The 26533-nt window shown below is 39.2% G+C and overlaps 1 protein-coding gene across 1 annotated transcript in view; it reads left to right on the forward strand.

Annotated features, from left to right (window-relative positions):
- LMO7 (LIM domain 7) overlaps positions 1-24977 on the forward strand; it is a 43551-nt gene extending 18574 nt beyond the window's left edge. Inside the window, 16 exon segments of the mRNA XM_009577873.1 lie at positions 4146-4307; positions 5662-5846; positions 6510-6570; positions 7608-7664; positions 9797-9822; positions 10138-10242; positions 12064-12156; positions 13504-13874; positions 15688-15753; positions 16077-16142; positions 18048-18100; positions 19703-19922; positions 20831-21103; positions 22472-22580; positions 24317-24419; positions 24934-24977. Coding sequence (XP_009576168.1) covers positions 4146-4307; positions 5662-5846; positions 6510-6570; positions 7608-7664; positions 9797-9822; positions 10138-10242; positions 12064-12156; positions 13504-13874; positions 15688-15753; positions 16077-16142; positions 18048-18100; positions 19703-19922; positions 20831-21103; positions 22472-22580; positions 24317-24419; positions 24934-24977 — 1994 coding nt within the window.
- The last annotated feature ends 1556 nt before the right edge of the window (positions 24978-26533 follow it).

Genomic DNA, 26533 nt, shown 5'->3' on the forward strand with positions numbered 1-26533 from the left:
CACAGCCTCTCTGGGCATTGCATAATTATCCTCTTGGAGAAAATTTTCCCCGCATATCCAGTCAGACCGACCTTTGTCTCAGTTTATAACCACTGTGCTGTATGGCTTCTGCCATGAATTTCAAAAAAGAGCAGGCTTTCCCTTCTCAGTGACTTCCTGGTAGGTATTGGGGGGACTACTGTTGGGTCCCCCTGCAGCCTCTCTTCTCCAGGCTGAACAAGCCCAACACCCTCAGCCTCTCTTCACAGGGCAAGTGCTCCAGCCCTGACCATCCCAGTGGCCTCCCATGAAACTTGCCCCAGTTTATTGATGTTTCTCTTACAGTGGGACACCAAAACTGAACACAGTATTGTCGATGTGGCATAACAAGTACTGAGTGAAAGCAATAGTCACTTCCCTTGATCTGCTGCTAGTATTCATATAGCCCCACCACTGCCAGGGTCCCCCCAGCCCTGCTCTCCAGCCCATCAGCCCTCAGCCTGTCCCATCACTGGGGTTAGTCCATCCCAGGAGCAGGACTCTGCATTTGCCCTTGTTGAATGTCAGGTTCCTACTCTGAACGGCAGCCCTGCCCTCCAGTGTATCATCCACCCTTCTCCCTTTTGGTGTGGTTTGCAAACTTGATGAGGGTGTGTTTCACCTCCTCCTCCTCCTGGTTATTGGTGAACATATTAGAGAGGACAGGTCCCAGTATACATCCCTGGGGAGCTTCATTTGTAACCAGCCTCCAGGCTGAGTATGAACCATTAACCGCTACCCATAGAGCCTGACAACCCAGCCAGTTTTTCACCCATCTGGTCGTTCTGCCCTGTAGACAATACCGTCCCAACTTTGATACCAGGATACTGTGGAAGATCATGTCAAGAACCTTATTAAAGACAAGGTGGATGGTATCTACCACTCTCCCTTCATTCTCAGATCTAGTCATTTCATCATTGAAGACAACCAGGTTGGTCAAGCGTGATTTAGGCTTGGCAAATCCATACCAACTGTTCCCAGTCACCCTCTTCTCTTTTGTGAGACCAGAAATAGCTTCCAGGAAGACTTTCTCTGGTTGTCTTGATGTACTTGTCATCCTAACTAGCTATATGATTCTCTTCAGGTGATAACCTGCATTTATCTTTTTACTACTTAAAAATGACTCTGTATTCTACATAAGCTTTTCCTTCAAAAAATTGGTAAGAAAACTACTTGGCAAGCAAAATTAACTTCTTATAAGTGTTCTCAAAAAGCTTAGTAAGAGATAAGCTTGTAACACATGTTTCAGTGAGACCCATATAAAAGAAGATAGTGCTCACTTTTTACAGAAATTTTCAGCCTTTACACCAAAAATTAGGTAAAAAGAAAGCCTTAAAGTCATTAATCTAGACATTGTTCTGCCAGCTTCCCCAATGCCGTATACTCTTTATTGTTTCAGTCCTTTCCCTTTCACCCACCCTATTTGCAATCATTTTTTGAGATGGTGTTGATATAGGAGTGCACATGTCTGTGATCAAACACTTGCAGGCATGTAGGACAAAGTAAATTTGACCACTTGCTCAAGTTTCAATTTTTTTGTATGACTCTGAGCTAATATTTATCTGTTGTAATAACAACAGGTGGGGATAGGTTAGAGATAATTAAATACGCATGGAAAATGAGTGAATTTGATTTGTTTTGTTTTCATTGGGGGGGTGGTAAGAAAGAAAAATCTTTTACCTTCAGGGAAATTTATGAAAAACAGCAATATCTGTTTTATGTAATGTAAACTAAATCCTCTATATAGAGAAGATATATAGGTATAAAGAAATTCTAAGTAAATACTATAGTCTTGAAGGAACTGGACAAAGAAAGGCAACTGGCACCATACAACTTTTGTCACCTGAATTGCCGGCTAGTCTCTGTAGACTTCTCTGGAGGTGAATCAGAGGAGAAGCCCAGTATAGGCACCCTGGTTTGCACTCTTGAGAAGCCCTTCTATTCACAGACTGTAGAGGCAGTAGAGGAAGAGCAGATGCCAAAGTTACGTGCCAAAAATTGACCTGGCTGTGTTAGGTCTACACATGCAATCTAGAGACTTCTGTTATTCATTCAGCGGTGTAAGTTGTCCTGGCTGTGTTAGGTCTACACGTGCAATCTAGAGACTTCTGTTATTCATTCAAATCTGCATGGTCTGGTTGTGTTTTTCTGGTGGTACTAGGAACATAGGAGGAACTATGCCACCTTTAAATTTCCTTCCTTTCCTAAAACCTGAATTGGTAACCCACTTTCTCCCTCATGTGCTTACCTAACTGAGCTGAGGTGTACTGTTCTCACCTCTGAACTAGGTCTCATCCCAATCAAATTATCTGAGTGAAATGAACGCCACCTTTTTTGGTTCCTAGTGCTCGTTCTGTCGCAACACAGAACAGGGAAATTATCAGTTCTGATGTCTTTCCTTGAACCTAAAGCATTCGCTGTACCATGAGCATAAAGTTCAGTCTACGTGTAGTCAAACTATATGGTACTAAAGATCTTAGATTTTGAAATCAGACACAATTCCAAATGTTACATGATGCTATTGAAAATAGTAACTTCAGTGGTAGTGTCTTCAATAGTATCCTTAATAGAACCTTCCATTAATAGATTTGAAAATCCATTAATTCTTTAATATCTTCCTGACTTTAAGGAGATGCACATGTTTTCCAGTTTATCGCCCATGTTTTCTTCCTCCGAATGAAAACCTTACCTTTTCTTCTATACTATTGCTTAAAAGTAATTGGTGTGTTTTGAAAATTTTACTGATAATTGCTAATGGAGTTTTTAGTCCATACTTTGAGAAGAATGCACAAAAACAGAATATGGAGCTATACTCTTCTAACATAGTAGTTAGTGTTGTTTTTTAGTGAACTATGATGGATCACTGTTTGGTGCAGTATTAGGAAACATAACATTTCTTCATTTCTTAACTTCCTGGGGAGCCAGGAATATTAAAAGCTATTTGAATCCTTAGCGGATGATCCAGACTTCTAGCAGCGTTTTGTTAGTGAGTCAGAAGAAAGTCAGGATGAACCATACGGTGTCTAAATTCTTCTGTCATGCTTGTCCACATTTGTTTCTGATAATGTAATATAGCGTTGTTCTTAGTATTTTTAAACATGATGTGTGGACTTCACTACTTAATTTGGAAAACGCTTCCATTGTGTAGTTCAAATTTGTTTTATTTTATTAACGTGAGGATTTATTGTGCAATCTTTAGCTACATTTTCACTTAGCTTTTCCATTTTGTATTCTGCTAAGGAAATAATTGTTAATGGAAGAACCATTCAGATGTAATTAATAAAATCTTATTTAGGCAAGTCTGAGTTTCTCAGCTCATCCGTTTTCTGAATTAAATAGAAAAAAGTTTATTAACTGGTCCTGTATGCTCTCTGTCCTTAGGCTAGTGAGATCACTTGCCAATGTTTAGGAGTAGATGAAAAAGAGTATAAAGTGTAGCCTGTCTTGCAAAGTATCACTAGAATTCAAAGTCCAAGCTGCAATAAAATTTGCTCTTAATGAACAAAGTAAGTAGAATGCAGAGAAGTCTAATGGGGCAGCACCCAGCAATATCTTGAGCCCAATTACCGGTGAATTCAGAGCTAACAAACTATTTTAGCAAAGCAATAAAGCAGCATGTTCATGTCAGTAGAGTCCAGAAACTGTAAATAAGAATATGAGAAAGCCAGCTTTCTCTGGAATTAATAAAGTGGAGGCTGAGTTTCTTTGGCAAATAAGAGGATTACCCAAACATTGGCTGAATTTTAGCTAATCATTGGCTACAGGCAGTGGTGGTGCTGCCTCTCTCTCACTGTCGCAGATTATAAAGGTGAGTTGGTAAAGGCAAGAGTGGGCCCAGAGGTTGTTTATTAAATGGTCTAGCCAGAATGTGAACGCTTGCAAATCCAAAAGACTGATGTTCTTTGTCGTTTTCATAAGTTGCAAATTGAAACACTACTTTGATGTTAACTGAGTTTAATGACCTTGTATTACAATGTAGTAGATTTTTCGAAGACTTTCTGAATATCCTCCAATAAGCATTTCTTTGAATGATTTCCCCCGCCCCACCCCACCCCCCCATCACAACTGTGGTAAAAAGATTAATTGTGAATGGAGATGTAATTTTATTTTTCTTCTGTTTTCTGCAGGTAGCCCTGCAGCACTTTGTCAGCTGCATGTAGATGATGAGATCATTGCTATCAACGGCACAAAGGTTTCACGTATGGACTATAGTCAGTGGGAAGAAGCCGTCGGCAGAGCGCTAGAAACTGGAAACCTGGTCATGGATGTCAGACGATATGGAAAGAATGGTGAGTTGTTTCATCGGGCAGATACAGTATGCTCTGTAAGGCAAATAAGCTTTGTCTCTGCTGTACCTGACAGCTGACAGTCCTTATTACCCTTACAGTAGTAATATGTATCTAAGCTAAGTAGTTTGCTAGCGTGCCTGTTGCATTTTAACACAACTTGGCTTTTTTTAACTACTTGTGCATTAGAAATGTCTTGACAAGCAAGTCTGCAAAGCATTGAACTACTGACCCCTCTCTTGTGCTCTGGCCTGTTTCTGAGAGGATGCAGAGGTAAAAAAGTGTGCAGCCACCACACAAGGGAATATATCATTTTCTTTCCTGCCATACCACAAAAACGAAGAGGGGCTGGTCTCTAGAGGATAGTAATTTTTAGAGCCTCTTTTCCTCATCAGGGAGGGAGGATCTTGTGTTCCTTTCTTCAGGGAGCGTTTCAGGTGGCGTATGAGCATGTGGGTGATGCAGCACCTCTGTGCTATGATTTTGGCCATTGACCCAAATATTGTGATGCTGTAATCTCTCCAGAACAGTACTACCCGTTCTGGCTAGTGAGGGTTTCCATCCTGGCTGAAGGCCTTGTAGCATCTCTAGACTTGCCATGGGCTTAATCAGGATACCCTTTCAAAGTCCCAAAAGAATTTTTCCAGAGTTGGAAGTGTGACTAGTGACTTCTTTCACAGTATAAATACAAAACATTCTTTTAGTGGGAAGCTACGAAGAATAAGTTACCAGCAAGTGGGGAAAAAAATAGTGAGGTAAGGAAGAGGCAAGAAACAAATCACAACTTCTACAGGGCCAAATGAAGAATGAGATTAGTGGAGAACAACTCGTTGAATAAATTTTAGGTAGTGGGAGGGGAGAAATGATGGAGTTTGAGCGAAGATTATAATTTGTCTTTGCCTCATCAGTTTTGCTAGGTTGGTTTAGACTGCCGTTTTTTTGCCCTCTGTGCTTTCTGATGAGCACAGACATGAAAATGACCCTTCCTGGATACTGTATGAGTCAAATTGTACCTTGTGTGAGTAAAGTTGGAAAAATTTTCTCAATCCTTACTAATGCTAATGAAATAGTTTCCAATGAATACTAATTGCTCTGTAATGTTGAGCTGCTGTAGTCTGTATTAGCAAAACATCTGGTAAACTTTTACCTGGCTGACGACTAACACTTGCATTTTTGGGGAAGGCGGTCTGCTCATAAAAGCCCTTTTTTCTGTCTTCACAAATTCCACCTGATTTGTGTCTCTCCCTCTTCTGTTATGTGCTTTTTTATGTTATTTTAATGTGTTTTCACTAACTCTTGTTCTGTTCTTTGACATTACTGTCTACATTAATTTCTTGATCTTCCACATACCAAAAAGACTGGGGCAAAGACCAGCCTTCCCTGCCACATGTAAGGCATAAAATCCTCAATCTCACCAGTATGGCTACCAACATTATAGGTACATCTGAAAATAAATGGATTGATGCAACTTCTGGAGAACACGTTTCAAATGTTTCCACCATATCAACAAAAAGAGATTTCTCCAGCAGCCTTCCAAGTTCTGTGAGTATGTTTTTGAAGGGTCGTGGGATTTGGAGGAAGAAAATAAAAATGTAACGCCTTGATAAGGGGAGGATGGAGAAAAGACCTTGGAAATCTTACTTTTACTTGTATTGCTTAAGGAACATACAGGATACTGCAAATACGGAGATGTAGCTATGTACTTATTAAGGTAAATAAGATGTTTTAAAGACTTGCTACTGTCCATTTATGAGTGAACACTGCTAAGTGATAAGTATTAAAATATTTGCAGACTATGTTTTAACTAAAATGTATAGGGTGTTTATTCTTTAGAAGAGACTTCTACCTTGATTATTAGTGTAAATGAAAGTTGCAGCCCCAAAGAACAAGGGTATACTTGCTTTCAAATTACTTGCAAATAACTCCCTGCCTGCCAAGGAGCTGAAAAAGGAAGATCTCTGCTTCTGGCTTTTTCTAATAGTTTTTATTTCAGCCACCAATTCACAGCTGGTTATTGATCCCCTCAAATGCCTGCAGTCGTTTTATCATATAATACACTCAGGAAGTTTTAGATAGTTTTATATCTTTCTGTGGAAAGTGTTCTGAAGTGTTTCATGATATACAGTTCCTGTCAGGGGAGACATGTAATTGGATAAACTTCCACAAATCTGATGAACCTAAGCCCTTTATTTTGTACTTTTTCAGGATACAGAAACAAAGTTGATAAATGGAATGCAAGGAGATCTTGGCTCTAGCGAACAAAGAGGTAAGCTACCGTTGCTTTTCATCCGCTATTTGTGTGGGTTTGGAACAAGTACAGACACTAAACCTGTAATCATCGCAAGCTTTATACAGTGGGCGAAGCAAGACCTTAATGAACTGAAAGCTAGGCAGGTATCGCAGAGATCTAGTTGCATCCAAACTGGGTGTAGCTTGCTTCCATGACGTGCTAGGCAGCTGGAGAACTGACAACAAAGCACTGACAACCCCCCAGTCTTGGCGTCAGTGGTTGTAAATTCACTGTCTGGTAGGGGTGAAAGAGAAGGAGAAGGGACACAATTTATTGTAATTGCCACTGAATTGTGTGGAGACTGAATCAGTATGAGTATCAATTTATTTCACTGCCCAGGAAGAGTGTAAAGAGTATTCAACTAGGTTTTTTTTTTTTTTTTTCCTATTTCAGTTGTGAGGTTTTGAGGGTAGTGGTTGTTTTGCTATTATTATTTTACTTTTATTCCTGGAGAACGATGTTGATGGTTCTGGTATGAATAATAATTACTTACGATGCTGTGAACAGTGAAAGAAACCAGGTACGTAGACTTCCTAATGGAACAGTAATCCTTAAATGGGAAGGTTGTATTTCATTTTATCTTGAATGTGCATGACGATTTATAGAAGAGTTCCCCCAAGAGATCATTTGCCTTCTGGAGGTGCCTTTCTGATGACCTTAAATGGTGATTAGTCTTTTCAATCCAATTTGGCATCTCAGTCGAGGTGGCTTAAATTAGGCAAGGAGAATCTGAGTCCAAGTCTGACGCTCGTACTGTTGTAATAGTTGGACATTGTTAGTGATAAAATGAAATACTAATCAGTATATGATGTAACCTACTAAAAACTGTATTTGTTACTATGAAAGATTAGATTTCCTTTGGGTTTCAGGGGCTTTTTATTTTTCTGAACTGATGTTGCTGTAGATTGGAGGTATAACAGATGTTTGTTATCCAGTGGTGATAGTCATTAGAAAAAAAAAAAAAAAGGCAGCACCTCACTGACTTGTTTGTATTCTTTGTATTTTTCAAATAGCATCTGAACCCATTTCTTTGAAAAACTTAAAAAGACGGTCACAATTTTTTGAACAAGGTAAACCAAAGAGCTAACATTTCATGTATTTCCATGAAATTGTTCCTGCTGCACACTCTTCCTAACAAGTCTGGTGCTGGGTACTATACCTCTTCAGAATTGTTTGTTGCAGTTACAACAAAGCAACATAATTAATTTCCCTTCTTTCCCCAGGGTCATCAGGTTATTCTTACAATTCATGGGTCTACCTTTGTGGTAATGGGTCTTTGTGTGTTCTCTTGTATCTATAGCTGTTTAGATCTCTTCTATGTTGTTCATACTTTTTTTTCACTGAGTAGGAGTAAGAAGGATAGCACTCTCTGTTCAGGTTTGCTACTACCTACAAAACAAGAATAACGTTGAATATTCCAGCAGAGGCTTAGTGCAGATCTCAGAGCTGTTGATAAAATACTTAACTCTGGATTTGAGTTTATCTTGAGTTGCAGCTCTGTGCTTTCATCTAAATTGGTGGAAAAAGGCAGCTGCTGGCTTTCCACTATGTGGTGATGTCGCAAGATCCCAAGACGACCAATACAAATTTTGCATTGAATATGCTAGCTTTTAAAGGCAAAAAATAAGGCACTCAATTTTGGTTTTGTAGGTTGCTTTTTGGTGTTTTGCATGTCACAACTCACATACTTCCACTAACGTTATATGTCTAATGCTGTCTTCAGACTATGTATGCCTTGCTGTTTTGCTGTAGCCTGAAAGAGTGAAATTCTGGCCCACTGGAAGTTCAGTGTGAATTTTGCCAATGATTTTAGTGGAGCCAGGACTTTGCCTTCAGTGGTGATGGCTTCTGTTTTTTCCAGAAGTGATACGTGAAGTGCCACAGCATAAATCTGTGTTTGTGGTTCTGTTTGCTTTTAAATACTTCTGCTGCATTGTATCTGCAATATGGTGGTATTTTGTTGTTGGTTTGCTTTTTCGTTTTGTTGGGTTTTTTAAAGGCTGGCTATGAAGTTTGGTTTTTATTTTAATAAATTTTATAGCAATATTGAAGTATTTAACTTGTACTTGAGGGGGAGGAGAAGGGTGTATTTCTAGAGTGTATGCTAAGTACAGTTTTGTTCATTTTAAACTTTTGACACTTTAGCTTTACAATGATATGAAAGATTCTTCCTTCTAAACCTGTACAGGCCAGCATAAGCTTACAGGGGTGAGAGAAGAGAGGAGCAAAGATAGGTGCTTGCCTATGCCTTCTTTTAGCATCTCCTGGCACAATTGCAGGAGATCAAGTCTGTTTGTCCTATGGTCACTGTGGCTGTTGCGATCTGATAATGAAGACAAAATTGTGCATATATAGTTTGGACACGAGTCTGTGACTCATTCGATGTCTTTTTTTGTATCTTTTTGTATTCTAAATTTGAGCTTTTCTCCACTTCATGTGGTCATACTTCAGAAAACTGTTGCAACTTGTTGCTTTCGTGCTTTTTTTTTTTAACTGAAATTTGGACAGCTAAGTAACAAGTACACTAGCAATAAACAAAAATAGTGATGATGCTTGGGAAAGGATTATACTTAAATTTGTGCTTCTCCATATTTTATCGACTTTTAATATATTAGCATAATACACGTCTCTCTAATAATCATCTAGGCACAAGCTAAGACCAAGTATGATAGCCTCAAATAGCATAAGGTTTGTGATGAATGGTGACAAGCTCACCAAATTCAAGTGTGCTTTTGGGAGTAGGAAAGGAGGACAGTTGGAAAAGGAAAATATGTGGTTTTGTGGTAAAGAAGTTGCCTGTGGATATCTATTGCTCTTAATTCACATCAAGGGCAGTAGGTGAGTACTGCTTTACCCTGGGGCAGCGTTCTGATCATGCTAAACAGTTGGGTTTCAGAATCATAACAGGAGAGGTGTAGCAAAGAACCTCTGCATTGCCACAGTGGGAGATGTACTGCTAATTCAAGCAATTGCTGATGGCACTTGTAAGCATGTAAAGCTTTGAAACAATTGGCGCGCATTAGTTGAAAGCACCTAATGAATTCTGACCTCAAGTAAGTTCAGTAGGGCAAAATGCAAGCATGGCTTACTAAGGAAGCAAAAATTAGTCTGATGCTCGGACTTTCCACGTTTACACAAGTGTTGCAGTAGTGAGTATGTATGGTTCTAATGATTTCTGGTTTTTGTCTTCCAAATCTTACAGGAGGCCCCGAGCCTGCAATGCCTGATGTAAGTACTATTTATAAACTACTAATTAGTTGTATGATCTTGGTCTTTTCCAGAAGCCCATTGCTTTCTGTTGCTTTTTATACTGCTTTAAAATTGTGATCAAATCTGAGAGTACTGACTAAGATTTTTCTAATGTGTAATGGAATGGTTGCTTTCTGTCCCTTTGAAGAAAAGGCTAATTTAGGGTCCTTGTGACTATAAAGCTGTAGTGTTTGTAATGGCTTTTATTTCTGACTTCAAAAAAATATGTTTTAAAATGTAGAGTGTCGATTACCTGGAAGAAGATAATATTATTTCATTTCTGTGCTGTGTTAGCTCCCAGTCCCATCCATTAGCACTCCTAGTCGACGGGTTTGGGATCAAGAGGAAGAACGAAAACGACAAGAAAAATGGCAAAAGGAGCAGGACCGTTTATTGCAGGTATAATTAATCTTCATAATCATCGGCTGGCAATCCCTTGGGTGCAGCAACTGTTAGGGAAAAAAAGTAACATGTGACTCCTGCAACTCTTCTTATTGATGACCTAAGAGGACTTTCAGATGCGTTTGCTGGGCTGCGCAGTTACACACACTAGCAATTATTCAGCAAAAAGAGGACAATGCATTAGTGAGCTTCATGAAATCAAACCCAGACTGAGTATTCACTACAGCCAGAAGTGCTCAGTCGTCACAGGGCTGGTATGCTTTTACAGGCCACAGAATTTAAAGGAGAGGCAAAGACCTAACAGGCAGTAGACTTCCCTTTTGAATATTTCCCCTTAAGAAAATTGTCTCTAGAATGAGTTTTACCTTCAATTAGCAATACTGCCTTATATTCAGAGATCAAGAGAAGGCAGCCGGTGCCATGGTTAGATGCCTGCTAGCATCCTGTCGTTTAGCAATCAGCTAATCAGTTGAAATCAACCTGGTTCCCAGGACGTCTGTGAGTCAGGAAGCTGAACCTACTAACGCAAAACCACCTTGATAACCACTTGCTAGAGATGGAGGGAAGTGTTGCAGAGGGAAAGGGCAAAGTTTGTCATCTTAGGATAGCACAAAAAAACCAAGCACGTATCTCTGCAAAGGCCTCAGCTTAATGAAGCATAAGCCCGTTCAACCGCATTCAACAAGACACATCTCTGCAAATTAAATTGACTTTAGTTACCTAAAGTCTGTTGGCTAGGAGAGGCGTCAGTGAACATCGTTTACTTTGCCAAGCCCTCTTAATACGTTTGGTGCATTCAGCAGAAAACTGCGATGTCAGAGTACAGCTTAGCAACTCTGTTGCTTTTTGGATATTTTTATCTTTTGTCATTCCTCTTAGCTTACAACCTCTGCAAGGCAAGAGCTGTGCCTTCCTAAACATATTTGTGGTCTCTGTTATGGTTTGGGTGCTCCATTTGATGCCTGAAGAGATGGCTTTAAAGAATGTAAACCTTGGCTCCCCTTTCTTGAGAACAATCTCAGCCCTCTGCCATCGTTTTTCTTTCCTTTGCTTCTCCTTTTTTAGTCCTGAAGCAGTGAATTTGGCCAGACTAATAATGTTCTTTCTCTTCCCCATGATCCCGGTAATGAATTTTCAAATTACAGAGAAAGGAAGCGAAGTCTTTCTTTGCTTATTTCCAACATCTTAGAAGGAATACTTCTGACATCATTAAATATTTTGCTTTTCCCAAGACCTAAGTGGTGACTGACAAAACCACCAAAACATTTATTGTGTACCTTGAGTAATGCTTTAAGACATTATATTGATTTCATATCAAATCCAGTCATATGACAGATTTGGAGGTCCAGAAATTGGTTTTTGTTTAGATAAGCTTCCAAAGGACGAAGAGTTCTTGCTCAAACCAAATTACTGCCTCATATTTCACTTAGTGATCACTTTATATTTACCATGTTAATGTGCCCAATTCCAAGTTAAATATAGTCACTCCATCTTTCAAGAAATACCTTAGATACCTGATTTTTGTTCAAATGGGAACTAAACTGTAAGATGGGGAATATAAGAGATGTGAGATCAGTTGTTATGAGACTTAGCATGTAAAAAGCCTGGATTCTCCCAAATCAATTGCAGAACTCCTTTGGATTGTATTTGAGCCAGGATTTCATTCACTCAGGCAGACCTAATGTCCTAGTGTAGCTCAAGCATGTTTTTACCATGCTGGTCTGTTAAAAAACACATTAAATGCCAGTAGTACATTTTAATGCAAATAAAAAATACCATGTTTCTTTTTGCGTGTTTAATTTCAATCTAACCTAACAGGAGAAATACAAACGGGAACAAGAAAAACTGAGGGAAGAATGGCTACGAGCTAAGCAAGAAGCAGAAAAAGAGAGCTCCAAGTATTTTGATGAGGTAGGCTATAAATATGGCTTCACCTTTGACTGTTTAGTTTCGTGATGGCTTTTTCCCCTAATAGTAGATGCATGCAAGCAGGCAAATAATTTATTTTGTTATGTAATTTATCTTCTCATTTTGGAAAATAAATTGTTGTCTATGACTTGGTAGAAAGAGGTGGCAAAAATAGGAAGGAAAGAGTAAATGGGATGTTGTGAGACCAGTTGAATTTGACTTTTTTCCTTATGGATTGGTTAGGTAACTAACACCAGAAATACGCTGGCAAAAAGTTACAGCATGTATTAATTATTGTGACCAGAATGAAATGGTCACCTTTGCTGTGTATTTACCTCCTGATGCTACTTGTTGGAATTCTGCTTTAATACTTCATCATGAGGCATGTTCGTAAATGCCTGGCTTGTTACTGGCAACCAGTTCATCCTATCTCTGATAAATTTACATATCTAATCAACTTCAGATTTGCTATCATACGTTTCAAAATATTGAATGTGTGTAGTTTCTGTGGCTGTTGCTTATGGGAAGATGAACAGGTTTCTTCCTGAGCGTGGGAGGTGTCTGGGATATCTCTTGTCTATTGCTATGCAAGTGCTGCTTCAGGCACCCTAGCTAGATCAGTGGTGTTTGTACAGTCACGAATAAGTAGACTGTAATTTAAGGCTTAGGACTTCAGTAAGAAAGCTCTTTGAGCTGTTAGAGGACTTTGCTGTACAAGAATGTAAACCATTTCATATTCTTCTGTCATTAGAAGTTTGGATGGACCAGTCCTTAATTGACGAACAGTATTTGTTCTCTGCAATTAAAACATATTTGACCACTTAAAGACCTTTTTTTCATGTCTGAGAGAAGAGTCATAGGGTGGTAAGTCTGAGGCTTGATTTTCAAATGGTAGGAGAATGGAGGAGGATGGAGGTTTCCTCCACATGATGATTCACGTGAAATTCATTGGTCTGATGTACACATGCAGTGTATATCTTAGTGTATACGCTTTTAGGTAGGTCTCGGGTTTCTAAGTCAAAACAGTAGGGAGAAATGCTGGGTATCATGGAAGAGTTTGTTTTCCATGGCAATTTAAGTGGGGATGGGATGGTTTGAAATGTAAGTGATACTTTAGAAAGCAGAATGTTTCACATAGTTGTGGCATTAGGAGAATGTGCTAGCAGGCACTCAAAAAATGAAACCAAAGTACACCCTGGGTCTTGCATTGAAAGTGTTCAGGATGCTTTTTACACAGTCTCCCCTCAAAAAATAAATGAACTTTACTGAATGAGCAACCTGTTTAAAAAACAGCTCCCTCACCTAAAAACATGATTTTGGGGTTGTTTTTTTTTCCCCCCTTTACTACAGGAGCAGACTGTTCTAACTTTAAACATAACGTCTGTCCCTGTGCGGGCTGCATCTGTGTCCGGCTGGAGGGCAAACCCTGAAGCGAATACTCCCGAGGAGCCAGAAGGAGACGGAGGAAGCGAGCTGGCGGCGCGCTTGCTGGGCGAGGAAGAAGAAAGGAGGAGGCTTCAGGAGGAACGGCGGATCCAGGAAGAAGCAGCCCTGCGTTTTGAGCAAGAAAGGGAACTCCGAGAACTGGAGCTCGAGAGACAACGTAAGGAGAGGGAACAGCAATATGCTGAGGAGCAGAGGCGGCGGGCAGAGATGGAGGAGCAGAGGCAGCAGGCTGAAAGGCAGAGGGAGGTGTCAGTGGAGACTCCTCAGTACCAAAGGTGTGTCCTTGTGATGGAGTGTACTCTCTTCCTTCCACATTAAAATTTCAAATACATTTTAAAGGGTGTGCATATGTCCTGAATATATAAGTGTATTCATGTAAGACTCGTACTGTGGATTAATCAGTCAGTGCAAGATACCACAGGATAGCCTTTCTTTCTAAAGGTAGAAGAATCAGGCATAAGACAAAGTCTTTCCCCATTAATCAAGTGCTCTATTAACCTGCTTAAGCTCGTTTTTTAAATAGGAAGTGTAAATACAGTAATGACAGCCAAATCAAAGACGACCTGAAGCACTTAGTGTGAAGATTTTGTAAGAACCCTCCATAAGCTTGTAAATTGAGAGCCAGTGGCTCAACATACAGTGCTTTCAGAAGAAATACCAAGTTAACTCTTTTCCAACAAATGAAATGACTGTTTTCCCAGACTCCTCTCTCATTTTAGTTCAACAGTGCAACAATAAAGTTTAATTGCACTACTGGGTTAATTTGTCGATGAGGGGGATCATGGTATATGAGCGAACAGATACTGGCTTAGATATCATAGCCTGTTAGAAGGACCCACCGTGGATATATTTATTCTAGAGCATGAAAAAGTTTCTTCCATTCCCTTCTTCAGCAGCTTGGTTTTTGTTTTGTTTTTTTTTTAAAAAAAAGCGGGGCGGGGGGGGGGAGGAACAAAACAAAAACAAAAAAAAACCCCCACTATTAGTTTACAAGTGCATGTTCTTGCCCAGAAGTTTTCAGAGTACTATTACAGGCATCATGGGAGATTAATCTGTCTGAAACAGATTAAAACAGTAACTTTTCCTTATTTCTTGTGCATTTAGCTTACTGCCTTGTGTATGACTAGCTTTGCTGTTTCCCTTGAGGATTTTCTCCTTTTCTTATATAAGTAATATGAGACGACTGAAGATAATGACGCATGGTATCAAGTTAAGTCCTAGGAGAAGAAAATATGATTATAAAGTTGCATATATTTGGTGGGGGGAGATTGTGAGACCTGGAGTTACTTTAGGTCATTGTAAGTGACTGCTGCTTGAGATCCCTGCTGAGCAAAGCACGGGCACCGTTGTTACAATGGCTAAACAGGTTCTTCTTGGCAGCTGAGCCAGGGTATCTCTACAGTTTAAGCTTGTCCCAATTGCAAGATAATAGGAGTTTGTGCGGTAACTTACTAAGCTGCTGCAATATCTGCATATCTAAATCCTTGATACATGCTTTAGTCTCAGGGGATTTCATCGCTTCTGAGGTTGGTGCCAAAGGATGTGTTTTGCTAAACAAGGATAGCTTTGCTTAATAATAAAGGAACAAGTTCAGTGAAACTGGGATTTAAAATATCTGGTGTTAAATGTTTGCTTTACGATTATATCCAAAGATATGACCTGAAATATGAAATGTTATATAAACATCTGTGAAGGCTTGATACTTGCTACAAAGAGCACTGAGGTTGGGGACAGGCAGCTGGAAGAGCTTTGACTGTGGAATTTAGTGAGTGCTTCTCTATGGGTTACCAACTGCACCTACACAATTTGCTAGAGTGTACATGTAACTTTTGGAGAACTGCTGTGTTTGGACAAAGTTTACCTCCTGGCTTTGAAACAGATGAGATAATCACTGTCATCTACTGATACTTGTAATTTTTGCAGCATCTTAAAAAATCTTTGGGGTTTTTTCCTCATGTATTTTCAGGTTTCTAACTAACACATCTGAACTTTCTCATCCTTCTGTATGTATACTTACTGTTTCTTCAATTTCTAGAAAATGTTTTTTTGTTTAATACGTATTTTCTTTTATCTGTATTTTGCTTCTAGACATTACGAGCGCTATGAAGTATCTAAAACAATAGAAGATCGAGCTGGCCATCCTCTCATTGACAGGTAATAAGAAAATTAATCCATAGGTAGGTTGAAACATCTTCAGCAATAAATATTAACAATCTTGGCATGCTCAGGTTTGGATTCCTTGCACTTACAAAAATGTAATTTCGGGCAGTTTTTCTGACAACCTTTCTTTTTCTGCCTTCTTTTGTTAGCTATGTTTCTGACGGATAAAATTAAGCCTCCTTAGAACTTTTAACTGTTTGGGTTTGTTTCCTTTTTTTCCCTTAAGAATCTGTTTTGAATATTTTTAGTAGGAGATATTTATGTCTATGTGTGTCTTTCTCTGTATATGAACATAATGTATCCTTTTTTTTTTATAGGCATTATGAGCGTTATGAAGTTTCTAAAACCATTGAGGAGCAACCTGGCCAGTCATTTGCTGACAGGTATGTATGATACTGAATCTCAGTGTAGACTGTAACATCACCGTTTCTGTGTCAGAAAGCTTTGAAACTTCCAATAAACTTTAGCCATGGAACTAAGTGTATACTTTGTATTGCTGCTGGGTTTTGCAGTTTTTATGGCATGTTTTCATATTGAGAAAACAAGCAGCCAAATTTTTGGCAAATTACACGCTGTACTGTAAACAACAGTTAGTCAGTCAGTAGGATTTTACTGGGAGAAGCAGAACTATAAGGAAGTAAATATGTGGGTGGTACTAGACTTATCTGGCTGGAAAACAATTTCAGATAATATTGTGGTTGTGTCATAACGTGCTATACAAACTAAGGTGCAGTCATCCCAGTCAGGATTGTGCAACTTAAGAGAGAGTAAACAAGCAGAGAAGTGAGAGGCAGCAGCAGCGTATTTATCAGGAAGATAGTAGATGTGTCACTTGTTAAGTTACGCTCTCTTATGTTGGCTATTTTCTATTTTGTTTTGCTTAGTGGTTTGTTTGGGGGGGTTTTTGGGTTTTGGGATTGCTGTTTTTTATTTCAGTAGAATATATTAGCCACGTTGTTGGGTTTTGGGATTGCTGTTTTTTTATTTCAGTAGAATATATTAGCCACTGCAGATTTGGGCTCTTTGAATAGCTAGCTTTTTCTTCTCCCTTTTAATAGCTGGACTATGGTTAAAAAATGCTGAAGTAACTTAAACCCAGAACATTTGTATCAAGCCTTTGTCTTAGATGGCATCCCACAGTAGTTCTGAAAGATCACCTCTGCTGCATATTTAGTCAGTTCTTGTAGTTGGAGTGAGCATACCTTTTTTTATATTAAGAGGAACCCCAAAACTTACAGGGTACAACTAATGGATCTGTTACTAGTGGAAGATCTAAATCTAACTTCAGAAGGTGCCTGCACTGAATATTTACATCTTGGATATATGTGTGAGGAGGACACTCAGATGTTAAAAGCATTCCAGGCAAGGCTGACCTGCTCTTGGAGCTCCTGTTTACTACAAGCAACTGTGAAATTGTTGCATCTTCTCAAACAGATAATAAAATAGGTCTGCACCATAGGACAGACAATCAGAACCTGGGGGAGCAAGAAATGTGATGCAGTTTATGCATCATTTATTTACAGACAAAGGACAAGACTCCCTCAAAACGCTGTTATGCAGCCAATGCTGTACATGTAAACACGTTGCTGTGGCAGCTTTGAGTTGTGACCCAGCAAAGAATTTCTGTTCTTCTCCGAAGTATTTTAAACTAAGAAACTGGCTGTATTACTTGAGGCTAGTAATGTAGCACAGAGGTGTTGCTGAAGCTCCTGCTCTGTACAGTCAGAAACCCAGCTTTTTGCCAGTTGTCTTCCTGTATATTGAATGACATTTCTTGGTTAAACCTCTTTAAAAAACTATGCTGCTGGGTATAACCAGTGAATAATACATTTCCCAAGAACAATCTGCATGCAGTGTTTGAGGAGGTGTTTTGCTTATAGTCTAGTAATGATGCTGAAGTATGATTTAAGTTTCTCATGAAGTTAAATCATTTATAAACCTGTTTTGAAAGTTATCACTTCTTTGACTGTCTGACTGTAGTCTTCGCAAAGCTTCCACAGGGAAGGACTTTGTTTTTTACATATTTTTGTTGAAGCAAATACAATGATCAGTTCCTTATACCTGAAGCACCGGGAACTTTCAATACACAATTTTAACTTTTAATCGTTGATTACCTACTGACATCTAACTATTGACATCTTTTTTTTTCTCCTTAATATCCTGTTGGTCGGTCTTTGGGTATTTTTGCCTCTTGTTTTAAGTACATATAAGTTGTTGATGGGAGGGATGGTGAAAAAAGGGGCTGTGTGTCTATGAGATAGAGAAACGAATGTTTTCTACATCCTTAGGAATAAGTCCAAGTCAACTTCAGAACTGAATGAATTCAACACAATCAGAAATGGTAAGTACTGTTTAATTTCCATTATTTTTAAAATGCATTTTTTTAAAAAAAGGTGTATCAGAAGTAGTCCTAAGAAAATTAATTGTCAAAGTGCTTTTTGATAGCTGCATTGTAACTCAAATTCATACTATGCCAAAATTTAATGACGTTTCAACAGCAAGAGGAAATACATACAGTCCGTAAGCCTAGGACAAATATAATTAACTGCTCTCTTGAAGTGCCGTAGCAGTGATTACAGATGGATCGTAGATGCTTAAATTTTAGATGACTGATACTTAAATGAGATTAAACTAATCGTGTAGGTATATCATCGAAGATGTATATGCTTTTGATATCTTGACTCTGTCAATAAAAAAAGCTGCACATACAAAGATGGTAATGTATTTAATACAACTGTTTGCCCTTTTTAACTTCTATTAGTGTAGGAATAACACAGCTAGAAGTCAGCTCTCGATACTGTCACAGTGGCTTGTCTCCTGGACTCTGCTTCGTTGCTGCCTTTCTTGAATTGTCTTTCAATTACATTACTGCTTTTTTGAGAGGAAAGTGTACAAAACAAACCAAAAAACCCCATCCTGGAGTTATAAATATGTTATAGTAGAAAATGCCCGAAAGCTATTCCTGTGTCTAAAACATGGTTAAAAAAAGTAATCACAAGTAGTCATAGAAAAGTAAATGGTGTACTAGAGGAATACTGCAGATCGACAACATAGCTTTCACACATTAAAGCTTGGTCGTTGAAACTAACGAGCAAGTAAACTTCCACAATATTTTATAATGGCAATCTATAGCAGCAAAACCAAGAGCAAATCTGTGGTCAGCGCAGTGTTTAAAGGGATTGAAATCTCAATTGAATGAGTTATTGCTGAGTCGTTTTCTTAATTAGTCTTACTGTAAAGAATAGTCACTGAATCTAGGAAATAAAAAATTCTTGCCTTCTAACATGTCAACACATGTTGGAGAAACATGGTTTGTTGGCTTCCCCTTCCAAAATTTCAAAGGCCTTCTATACTATAAATCTCATTTCACCTGGCTAGTTAACATCGAAATAATAGAGAAAGACCCTGTAAGATTAATACACACACATATATATATTTATATAAAGGAAGATAAAGCAATGTGCTTAGTGCCTTGAATAAGGAAAGAATTCTTGAAAACAGAGGCAACTTACAGAGAGAGAGAATATGAACCCCTAAAGGGAAAGAAGGTATCCCACCATTTAATTATATATTCTATACATGCTTTGTATTGGAGGAGTCGTCCAACTTGTGGCGCTAAAAGAGATCATGCCCTTTTAAAAATATATGTGTGTATACACATGTATATACACACTTAGGAAGTGAAGGAAGTAACTATTTGTAGATAAGTTAAACATCATGTTAAAGGACACATTAATGGAAATACGAATAAAACATTTTGTAATAATAATGGTGTATTGCCAAGTTTGATACTGGTCACCCCGCTGTGAAAAGGAACTGGAGAAACTTGTGAATGTGGTGATGAATGACTGCTTTTGGAGTTGTAGCCAGAATACTGAATGTGTGAGAACTGCTTTTGTGCCTTAAGGTGCCTAGCTGAAGTTTGCACATGTCGTCCAAACAGGTACCCAGAGCAAGTATTCGGAGAGGTCCTGGAACACAGGTGACTCGCAGAAGAAGTCTCAGAAGGAGCACAACCTGTCTGCGGCGGAGTTGGAGAGACAGCAAATCCTTCAGGAAATGAGAAAGAAAACATCTCTACACACGGACAGCAGCTGGATTAGGCAGCGCAGTTCCAGTATACATAAGGAGCCTGTTAGTCTGTACAGCAATAGTATGAGGAGGTAGGAGTTGTGTTAAAAATTAACTTTGTCTCTCATCAAATATTTTTGTTTGGTTATTCCAAACTTCAGCTTGTATTACAGAGCACAGAAACAAACTGAGTCTGTGAAATGCTGCAAGGTAAACTGAATAGCAGCACAGGTAGAAGAAAGTAGCGGTATTACAGCTGGGATTAAATGTAAAAAAAAAAAAAAGTAAAGAATGTGGATGTGATCTGTAAATAACTTATTTCTTGATCAGTATACTAGCAATGGAAATCAATAGTGTGCTTTGTCATTGATGGATGTGCTTAAGAATTTCAGTATGACAATTTATTGTGGAAATTGATTATTATAGCTAAGAGTATATACCTCTTTGACATAGAAATGTGTCAGAAGGTCTGGAGTTTGTTTCTTGCTTTAACTAAGGTATGAATGTTGGATTTGTCACTTAGGAAACAGCCGAGTTGCCAGACAGGAGAGTGTTTGGCTATTGGGCCAACACCTTGTACCTAGACGATGCTATCCAGTTTGGGTGGATTGCTATTTCTATCTGGTATCCCTTGGAGAAAACAAAAACAAACCTGGTATCTGAGGTCCGTTGCTGTACAGCAGATTTTGATACGGTTCACCCTGATAAGGCTGCAGTGAAGAGTGTTTTGCCTTTATTCTGTAGTGGTTAAGTGCCACTTCTCTTTCGCCTCGCCTGCTTTTTCCCATGAGACTAGGACTGGACACAAAGGATAATTTGCGGCTCAAACATTTTAAATCAGTATGTGAAGAATATTGCTCAGGGTGATCAGACAAGCATATTCATGCTAGAAAATCTTAAAAATGCTAGGATAACGTTTTTCTTTTTAAGAAAATCAGAATATAGCTCTTCTGCTCCAGCCGTACTGCCATTTACACTTGTATGTGTACCTCTGTTACAGAGGAGAGTCTTTGGACAATCTTGATTCTTCAAGAACGAGCTCATGGAGGCACCACTCATGGCTGAACCAGTCTGCCTCCTCTTCATCTCTGTCCTCTAGTCAAGATTTCAGTCGCCCGGTGTCCACTTCAAACCGAGCCTACATGTGCACTCCTTCCTCCAGCAAAGCACCTCCTGTGGCCACCTCTGCAAGAGCCCCGTCCGTGTCCCAGGCAGACCCCCGGGCTCAGTCTCCCCTCTCTGTTTCCCAACCAGGGTCCCAGACACGCAGCAGGTGAGCGGGTGCCCTTCTGCTGGGAAGGTATAAACGTCGGGCCGCACTAAAGAGCGGACTTTGTAGATACGGTGGTCTACAGCAATGTTCTCGCCCCTAACGTTGATTAACAAGTCTGAAAAGTACCTGGAGTTTTCTGGCTGGGTGGGGTGGTGGAAGTACGGGCTGGTATTACCTCCCTGCTCCAGTCATTCAGAAAATTCCTCAGGTTTGTCATCACTGCTTGACATCGGTTAGAAAAACAAAGGAGCTGGAATAATAAATCTCCAGTCTCCAAGCTGTATGTTGGTTACCAAAATGATTAGTAAAAGCCTACTCCAGATGGCATTTCTGACATTTATTTTCTTAGGTTTGTTTTAACAAAAGATTCCTGAAACCCACGCTTTATGGCCCACATCTTGGTCTCTCCTCCCCCTTTCCTGGCATGTGGTCAATATCATCTCAAGCAGCACTCAGGAATGCTCGTAACCCGTGACCCTGGAGAATTACAGAGTAGGATGTTGGTTTTAATCTAGGAGGAGAAAGCAAGAATTGCAACATATTTTGAAACAAAAATGGAATTCAGTTGTGGTAGGATAGATAACTTTGCTGTTTTATGTACTTGAAACATTTAAAAAGTACCTTGGGATAAGACTATAGAGAATCATCCCCACACAATTACGTGTATTGTATATAACAACAGTGGGAACACTGCTTCACTAGCTCTTACACTCTCAGGCACTTTGTGATAAATTGACACGTTTTTTTGTTTGTTTGTTTTTTGAAGCTAGGCTCCTACATGCTTTATAATGTAAGAAAATTACCTTCTTACCCATGTTTGCTTATCTTGTTCTCACTTCCATTTGCTAACATCTTGGTAGTTCTATGGAAACTGACCTCTGTATGGCTTATGTTCAGAGAGTTAACATAAAACTGTATGTCTAGGACTAGCCTTCTGTTATCTAACAAGGTGCAGATGGTGGGACTTGGCAGGGGTGCTTGCTAAAACTTAGCCTTTGGGATAATTCCCTGCAAACGAGAAATAAGTCAGAGCACAAAACCTGTGTTCTTACTCTCCAAACTTAACGATATACTTTTTATGTTTATTTGTAGAAGGTATTTTATACAATGAAATATCTCCCAAGAATGTGACAGAATTTCTTCATTTGTTCCTGTGTAACTTTGATCTAAATTATAACACTTCAGCTTTCCCTAGCTTTCAGATCTACCGTAAAGAATATTAATTTTCAGTTTATTTTCTCCAAGCAGCCTGATAGTCCACTTTTTACAAGTATGTTTTTATTTTTAATCTCAAAAAGTCTTTGATAACTTTTCTTTGTCTTTTAAACCTTTTCAAGCTGGTTTTAAGGATTTTCATTCTGTATCTAGGTCAGTCAGTGGGAAGAAAATCTGTTCATACTGTAATAACGTTCTGGGCAAAGGAGCAGCCATGATCATTGAGTCTCTTGGTCTTTGTTATCATTTACATTGCTTTAAGGTGAGAGCTGGGAGTCACATGGTGAAGGAACAGGAACTAATCAGGAGCACGCATGGCTACTCAGTGTTATGCTCACAGGGGCTCTACTAATCACCTGCTTTGCCTTCTACTCTTGACAGCGTGGTGCATGCACATTTCCATGAGGCACTCCTATCCGCAGGCATTTAGCACTCAACTCTAGAAGTATTTCTTAAAATGCCAGAGCTGACAAGTAGGACTCTGACAAGTAAAATGGACACATTGACTGTGAGATCAAAGTTCTTCCTTCTTCGAATAGACAGCAAAAAATCAGAAGGTGCTGAGCCACCTCTCTCAGAGAAATTAGGTCCTCAAAAAAAAAAATCTCAGCCTGGACCCTGGCAATTGAATCATTTAAGATGATCCATCACTTCTAAGCTAATCCTAGCAGACAGTGTTCACATGGTGTTTTCCAGGCAAAGGCATGTTGTCAGTGTTCAAACTGGCAGGATAAAACCCAGCACCAAACCAGATGCTGTGTTTAGTGCAAACCAACCCTGGTCAGGAGCTAGTTATATTAGCTCATGCTCAGCACCGATACACAGTTACATGATTTCCAGTCAGCTTGGGGCGTACATAAAGCTGAAAGAATAAATGTCTGCCTGCAAAAGATGTAAAAGCACTCCTAGTTCCCCTGCCCTAGGACCAGATGAGGAATTAGACTAATTCAGAGGTGCCATTGGACCCTGCTTCTTCCATGGCTTTAAGAAAAAGACTTCTGTGTCTGGTTCAGAACAGAACCCTCTGTGCCCAGCTCAAATGTATCACCTTGAGTCGATCCCTTGTAATACTCCAAGCTCTTACTAGTCCTGCCTGCCTGAGCAGGAGGGTCTGGAGTCATCCATGGGGGCTGGTCATCATTCCCTTTCTGCAGAACATGTATTCTGTGTGAGGGAGTCCACCTGTAGCTCCTAACCTACATAAGAATTTCTGGTTTTCAGTTTCTGAAGATTAATGAGCTGTTGAACAGACTGCCATCCAAAAGATTCATGATTCATTTAAGCAGGCAAACTATCTGTCCTTCTGTAGTCAGCTGAGTACTTTGCTTCGTAAATTCAGTAAGGAGTGTGTTACGCTTTGGGTTACAGTCCTTCCAGAGGTGGTTCATATTCGTAGCAAAGATGATGTGTTCAGCCACCATAGTTAAATAGTTTCATGTTAGCATGAAAGCTATCAAGCCCTTTATTCACGTGTTTATTCAAGAAAAATTAGATCAGCCCCTTCTCTTCAAATAAGAACTTGTTTCTGTGATGCAAACCCAGGAAATTGGGGGTGCCTGAGTATTTGCTGCTTTGAGTGCCAAAGGGCAGAGGACACCAGCAACATATATGCCACATGGAAATCTGCAAGTAGCACACCCAGGTGTTCTGTGCCAAAATTGCTCTTGCCGTCTAGAGAACAAATCTTTTTCATGTCGAGCCAGTTTTAGTTTTCAGAGAAACTGAAGTTCAAATTAGATTTAATGAACTAACCTCTAAAAACCGTCTGCTCCATGTTTGCTTAGTTGGTGTATCTCTGCTATTTGTTGTCCAGTTGTCGCCTTATAATACTTTCTCAGAGTTGGTTGCATTTTGATCTACTAATTGTTATACATTTGCTTCTAGTGATTGTGGGTTTATGATTCAAGCTTTGTTGAGCTTAATCCAAGCTGCTTTTGAACAGCATTTTTGTTTCTTAATATTTTGTAAGGAGTTGCTAATTATTCATCTGTCATACAGTGTGTTGCCTGTGGATGCGATCTTGGGGGATCCCGCTCTGGAGCTGAAGTTAGGATCCGAAACAACAAACTCTTCTGCAACGACTGCTATATCAGATTTAAAAGTAAGGCAATCTAACTTCAGTGTGCATGACCATAGTTCTTCTTTGTGCTGTAAAACCTCAAGTGTTTGCACAGCTGAGCCACTTGATAGCTTTCACGCTTAGCTTTAAGTTGGTGTCTTAGAGAATAGGTTCAGCAAGGTTTGATTGCCAGTTTCTGTCTTTTGGAGAGTAGTCATTCCTAACTTTTAACTTTCTGGTAGCTGATTTTGCCACCTTGTTATTAAGCAGCCTCAAGCAGACAACGCGGTATAGTCATCCTGCTTTCTTCATAGATCTGAGAAAGTGGTGTCAAGGAGTTGTCAGTTGCTGAACAGGCTTGTCTTGATAACAGGGAAGTCTTTTTGAAAAAATGTCTACATTTTTTAAAAAACTGATCTGAATATGTATTTAATTCAATCGTAACGCATACCTGGAAAGCTATTGGTTTATCCTGTGCAGGTGGCACAAATGCTGGTTTCTTTTTGCGATGCTATTATTATTTGAATTATAGGTCTGTGATTGGTTATTCATATAGGTACAAGTTCAGGAGGAATTGATTTACTTACAGATCTTAATTAAAAGGTGCAGTATAACTTTTTTCTTTTATTATGGTTTGCAGAATTCTGATTTAATGGAGCATGATGTTAAGGCTTTGAATAATGGTGTTGAGTTGTTTTTTTCTGCTGTCATAGATGATGGTAGACAACCTCCTAATTTTGACAAGTCTTGGGAGTTTTATATGGCTTTATTTTTATGTAGCAAATATGGAATTCTCTAGAATGCTAAAATTCAGCTAAGGGAAAGCATTTCTGAATTAATTCCTGGGAAACATGTCCACATTTCTTCATGAGCCCGGTACATTTTTCTCACGGTGGACCAGAAGGCACTGAAGGGAACAGGATACTCATGCTACAACACTTGTACGGGACTTGGGCATCTGCTGGCTGAGAAGCCTAGCTCAGAAAACGAGAAGCTCTGCATCTGATGCTCTTGCTGTTTTCAGGCTCTTTTTGGCTTCCAGGAAGAGGAAAAGCTGCCTGCACCACAGAAATGATTGCGTGGTGCCCGAGCTAAAACCAGAAACCCCCACACCTCTCCTTGACGCTAACAGTGCATTCACGGAGGCTAATGTCAGGTGTAAGGATGCCACTGTGATCCGTGGAAGGAGGAAGAGAATCACCCCCTTTCATCTGGACGTGATTCAGAGCACTGGGTCATATCTCTCGGAGTTAAACATTTGGAGAATTTATCTCCTTGTTGATGACGAGATTACACTGAAGTGACTGTGTTCCTATTTGAAGCACCCAAATGTGTGGGAGATTCAGTCTGGAGCCCGCTCACGTTATTTTAGCTTTATCTTTTCTTTTAGGGGCAAAATTGCTGGATGAGTTGGATAAGTTTGATACTGAAAAAAAAATCCTGTTTTTTATTATTCCCTGCCAAGACAGTATTCAGGAATTTGGTGATTGAAGTAACCAAAAATTTTATCATGGATAAATTGTTATTTAGTCTTTCTTTGACATTACAGCCCATAAAGTCACAGCAGTGCCTTTCAGAAGCAGAGTTGATCTGTGAGAAATGGTTCTATTCCCTTCCCTTCAGACTGCACCTGCTTGGGCCAGTGGGCACCTCAAAATACAATTGTATGAGATACGAGTAAATCAGGAATTGTAAGAACTTGTAGGTACAGAATAAAGTATTTAAATTAGTGATTAGTAATTGAAATTAGCTATTTGAATAATAAAAAAAGCAGCTATGGGATTACTGCACTGAAAATATACTGACCAATATACTGGTCTGTAATGCAGATTACTTTGTTTGCAGTTGGCATTTGACATCAGCCTGGCTAATTATTTGTTAGTCTAGAATGTGAACATATTGGCTAAAAGGTTTGATAAACTGTAGGATTATTAATATTCACTGTGTAGTTTTATGGTGTGATATTTTTGCACATATTTATGTTAATTTTGTGGTTTAAACTTGGAACATTATAGCGAAACACCAGTGTATTGGCAGATGCCCACGAATATATACAGAGAGAGGATTAAAAAGTTCTTTTTTTAATATTGTTACGGTTATTTAGCAAATTTTAATCTGATTATTGAAGGGTAAACTTAGAAAAACTGTCACCCTGT

This window comes from Fulmarus glacialis, unplaced genomic scaffold (genome assembly GCF_000690835.1).
Source record: "Fulmarus glacialis isolate BGI_N327 unplaced genomic scaffold, ASM69083v1 scaffold11885, whole genome shotgun sequence".
NCBI lineage: Eukaryota > Metazoa > Chordata > Aves > Procellariiformes > Procellariidae > Fulmarus > Fulmarus glacialis.